Source organism: Elephantulus edwardii, unplaced genomic scaffold, assembly GCF_000299155.1.
Source record: "Elephantulus edwardii isolate Elephantulus edwardi_28Jun2011 unplaced genomic scaffold, EleEdw1.0 scaffold00214, whole genome shotgun sequence".
Classification (NCBI taxonomy): Eukaryota; Metazoa; Chordata; class Mammalia; order Macroscelidea; family Macroscelididae; genus Elephantulus; species Elephantulus edwardii.
In genome coordinates, this window is record NW_006399964.1 from 4,082,613 (window position 1) to 4,087,797 (window position 5,185).

Sequence of the window (5,185 nt, forward strand, 5' to 3'; positions counted from 1 at the left end):
AGTGACAGTGTCCCATGCAAGGTGTGACGGGCCCTTCAGCAGCCTGGACACTGCCAAGATGCGCACCTCTCTGTCAACTTACTTGACCTGTGCCCACCTCGAACTGTTCTGGCACCAGAATGTTTTCTGGAGCTGGGGAGGGGTCTGCAGCCCTTAGTGCCTGCTGAGAAGAGCAGATGTGTTTTCAAAATAAATATTTTTAAAATATCCCTTTCCCCACCACCCGGGAAATAGCAGAAGAGAAAATGTCCTTGTGCCCATGGCTGCTTGGGGCAGCTCCCCAGGGCCACCCTGGCCTGTCCCCCGCAGCTCCAGTGGGGCTCACAGCTGCTGTGGGATGCCCTGCTCCTTGTAGCCTGTGAGGAGAAAGCAAAGGAGAGACAGTTAGACACGCATCCCTTCGAGTTTTCTCCAGGAGATGCCGTCAGATCACAATACTCACTGAGGTGTGAGCATTATAGTCTGTGCACTTACCCCAAGGACATCGAGTTTTTAATGAGAAACAAAGGAACAAATCATGACCAGTTAGAGAAACCATGGTAGATTCTCACAATGGAGTAGTAAGCAACACTGAAGAATGATGAAGATTTTGTGAAATGCTGAACAATATGAATGCGTCTAGAGGACATTACATTGTGTGAAATAAGCCAGTCACAGAAGGACTCGTGCTATCAAGGTCACTGTTATAAAAACTAAAATTTCACATACAGAGTCTTTCTACTGTGGTTACCAGAGAGGGGAAACGGGGGAGTATAACCTTAACAGTTAGTAAACACTTAACTGGTACAGGTGATGAGAGAGGCAATATGGAATGAATGAGGTAAGAATCATGGATATTATTTCTGATGCTTTGGAGCAAGATGTGAATGAATGATTGATCGGGAAAACCCATATTCCTTGTAAACATTCATTCAAACCACACACACATATGCAGAAGAATTATGAAATATAGGGCTTCATGGAGATAGAAGGAAGGACGCTCTTTGGGGTAGAGGTTAGCAGCTCAGGGACTCCTCCCCAGGATAAGAGTGACTTTTCGTGCACAGCCTTGGAGGAAGGTGCTGGCACCCAAAGGGGTGTGACCGAGCACATGTTCAACCTGGAGTGGTGCAAACAATTAATTTGCTCAGCTGCTAACCCTCAGCTGTTAGGGGTTTGAATCCACCCAGACGTGCATCAGAAGAAAGACATGGCAATCCAATCCCAGGAAACTGGCCACTGAAAACCCTGGGAAGCACAGCTCTAAGCTGAGTGTGTGTCATTGCCATTAATAGGAGTCAGTTCACCCAATGCAACAGGCTGGGTTTCTTCTTCTGCTCAGAGGGATATTGTTCATAGGGTTTTCAGAGACCTGTTATATCTGAAGTGGGTGGCCAGTCCTTTTTCCTAGTCTGTCTTGATCTAGGAGCTCTACTAAAACCTGTCCACCATGGATGACCCCTCTAGCATTTGACACACTGGTGGCACAGCCTTCAGCATTGCAGTACCCATAAGTTACCTCAGTACAGCAAACTGAAAGACAAGTGCTGTATAATTAGAATAATGATAGACAAGCAAGGAAACAGATACCCAAGTGGAGGAGAGGAAAACTCTCAACCAGATGCCTTGACACAGTGACTGTAGCAATGGGCTCTGGCATGGGAGAGATTGTGATCTTGGCACAGGATAGGATGGGGTTCAGAGCAGTTGTTCTTAAGGTTGCTATGAATAGTACTCCACTTGACAGCACCTAACAACAACAACAATATTCAGAGGACCTCTGAGGCCTTAGTAGTAAGAAGAACCCCAGGCACATTGTTCTAATCTACCAGCTGCTCTGAGAGGGGGAATGGTGGCCACTTTCCTCCTGTGTAATTAACTGGCTCTGAAAACGCACTTAGAGGGTCAGCGGTGAATCAGTTCTGGCCAGACAGTACATAACAGCAATAACAACAACTGTTCATCCAGGTGAGAGTGTCTGACTCTAATAATGAACATAACTGTTAATTATGAGATCACTGAGACAATTGGAATACCGTTGTTAACAAGGTATTGCTCCTTATTTATTTAGCTGTGGAAAATATTGTGGTTATGTTTTTAAAAGAATGTAAATATTTGTGGATGCAATTATATGAGCCTGAGATCTGCTGGGAGGAGCCCTGGTGCTGTTGTGGTTAAATATTTGGCATATTTGGCTGCTAACCAAATGGCCAGTGACCCACTGGCCATGGTTTGAATGCTCCAGCTGCAACACAGGAGAAGAATGAGAAATCTCCCTCCACGTGATTTCCTGCCTGCGTCACCCCCCTGGAGGAAAGTTAGGAGTGGGTTCTTGCTCAGTGGTACACAAGAACAACCAGAAATGAGGTCTGCATCTGCTCAGCACACTCACCTTGGGAAACTGCACAGCAGCACAGGGATGTGAGGCAGCGTGCAAGAGGAGAGAAAGGAGGAGAGAGAACACGTGTGAAACCAGCAGCTAGAATGCTGAAAACACGAAGAGGAGGGGCCAGGGGGACTCCAAGAGATGCAGAAGGGGTGGTGGTCGCAGAGTCATCACAGTGACTGGCCACTGAGGTCATCAACCACCCAACTCCAACCACAGTCCCGAGCCCCTTGTCCGTGCTGGTCTGTGGCTGGGCTGTGGAAAGGCTCACCCTAGTCATGAGACAGTCCAGCTTGCCAACGCCTCACTGGCCTCTGGGACTCTCAGGCCCAAGGGATTGCCTATGTCTGCCCCAGTGAATCAGCATGTCTCAGAGAAGCTGCTGTTGCAAGTTAGATAGGCTTTCCTGGGACAACGCAATGCTGTGTGGTATTCCAGCTCCCCTGTCTGGGCCATGTGAACATGTGTACTGATATATACTGATATATTTTGGGGAAGACCCAGAACCCAGGATTATAAGCAAGCTTTATCTTTCAGATATCTTTTATCAGTACTTAGAGATGATGAGGATGAAACAGGATAGTACAGGTTTCAGGGCTGTTGGTTATAGGGTTGCTAGGAGTTGTGCTCGACTCGACAGCACTTAACAACAGCCACCACCTGTACTGAGAAAATGTGATTGTTCAAGTGTATCATGACTGATTAGCATGCCTGCCATGAGAGTGGCTATACGGAGAGGTTACCATAGAGCTGGAGGAAGCTCTGCTAGCCTAGTGGCAAAGGAGTTATGCTTCCAACCCAAAGGCACATGGTTTGCATCCACCAGCTCCTCTGAGGAAGAAAGATAATCAACTCCCGTGCAATTTACTGTCTCTGAAAACCTAGTAGAAGGTTGAGGTGGAGAGTAGATAGCACATGACATCACCAGAGAGATGCAGTTTCCGGATGGTGTAATCATCTAAGTGCGTGGTTATTAACCAGGTGGCGGTTCAAACATACTCTGAGGTGCCTCAGAAGAAAAACCTGTCCATTTGGGTCTGAAAGGCCACAATGTTGGAAATAATCATGAAGAATTACTTTCTACAAATAGGAGTTGCCTACGGTTGGGATCAACTTGCCAACAACTAGTTCTTTAGAGTTACCAGGCGTTTATTTATCCACGTTCAAGACAGGATGTTGCTGGTTGTTATGGTTCAAATAGAGCAACATGCTAGCAAGTTCTCAATTTTAACTCCTATTTTAATCTATGCTTCTCTGATTGCCCTCCTGGAACTTTTTCTTGATAGAATATTTGTTCATGACAGCCTAGACAGTACCATGAGAAAGCATTCTCTTTTCCACACTGGGGGGTCTCCTTTCTTTTTACAGGAAAGGACTGTGGTGACATCAGAAAGGAAAGCTTTCAACTGTCTGCTGGGAAATACAGTGAATTATGATCGTTCTAAAAATGTCATCCTGGAACACACACTCCATTATTGCTCAGAGCCACCCCAGTCCAAGGTGCAACCTCAACAGTGACAACTTTTGAGTCTTTGAAGAGAGTTTAATTTTAAGGTTTAAAAAAATTGGTTTGGGAAGGGGGCTGGGGTGTTAAACATAGGATTGCACTGCACTATTCAATGGATGGGTGGAGTGAAGGAAATGGGAACCAACTTTTGTGAAAAACAATGTATTGAAACTTTGTAAATACATCAGTATAAAACTTTTTTTAAAAATGTTTTTTGTTCAGTCACTCATCATGTTTGTTATATAACAATAATTACACTATAATGTCATTATTTTTTAGTGTCTTCTCGGAAATCTCAATGTGTTTCCCTTTACCTAGTCATTTGGTGATCTTTGCTCCCTCTCTCACTCCCCTCAGGCCTGCCTGCCAACCCTCTGAAGTTGTTTCTGTGACTAAACCTTCTCTTTCTCCAGCCCTCTTTTCCTTCTTTGCCCCCCCCCATCCTTTCTTTGATCACTAATGGCATGGCCTCTTCCAGACTGTTAAATGCAATGCAGTACACATATTGTCTAATTGTCCGTTCATTTCAGGTTAATCTTCCCCTTAATTGATCAATCATAGTGCTCATCACCTATCTATCTCTCTCTGCTCTCCCTCCCACACCCATAACCAATGTATATAACTATTATATATAGTATATAAAAATATTTCTGTTCTTTTAACAATATTTGTAATTTTGTAATGAGTTCTTGTACTCAGTATAATGTCCTCTAGATTCACTTGTTGTGTAATGTTTAAAGTATTCTTCATTGTTTTTCAATGCAATGCTGTAGTATTCCATTGTGTGAATATACCACAGTTTCTCTTTCCATTTGTTTGTTGATGAGTACTTGGGCTGTTTCCTCTGCTTGTTATTGTGAATAATGCTGCAATAAACATAGGTAGACATACATCTGTTTGTGTTGCTGCTCTGATTTCTTTAGGGTGTATTCTCAGTAGTGGAATAGCTGAATCAAATGAGATTTCTATTTTCAACTTTTTGAGGAAACACCAGCCTGCCTTCCATTTTGGTTGTACCATCTTGCTTTCCCACCAGCAGTACATGAAAGTGTGAATCTCTCTGCATCCTCACCAGCATTTGTTGTCTGCTGTCCCGTTACACTATGATACTGTTGCTGAGGTGAGATGATAGCTCAGTGTGATCGTGAGTTTTTCTTCATGTGTTTGTTGGCCACTTGAATATGCTCTTTGATAAAGACTATTTTCATATCTGCTGCCGAGGTAACCAAAATATGACCTTGAGTCTATCCCACCTGAATTTCAGAACCATCTCAGGAACAGATTTGAGGCTTTGAACACTAATGAACGAAGGC

General features: G+C 44.1%; 1 protein-coding gene across 1 annotated transcript in view; it reads right to left on the minus strand.

The window, feature by feature from the left end:
- Window positions 1-321: 321 nt before the first annotated feature.
- The window catches only part of LOC102863855 (chromosome unknown open reading frame, human C1orf95), a 109,531-nt gene continuing 104,667 nt past the window's right edge, over window positions 322-5,185 (minus strand). Inside the window, exon 3 of the mRNA XM_006897762.1 lies at window positions 322-356. Coding sequence (XP_006897824.1) covers window positions 322-356 — 35 coding nt within the window. The remainder of the gene's footprint in view (window positions 357-5,185) is intronic.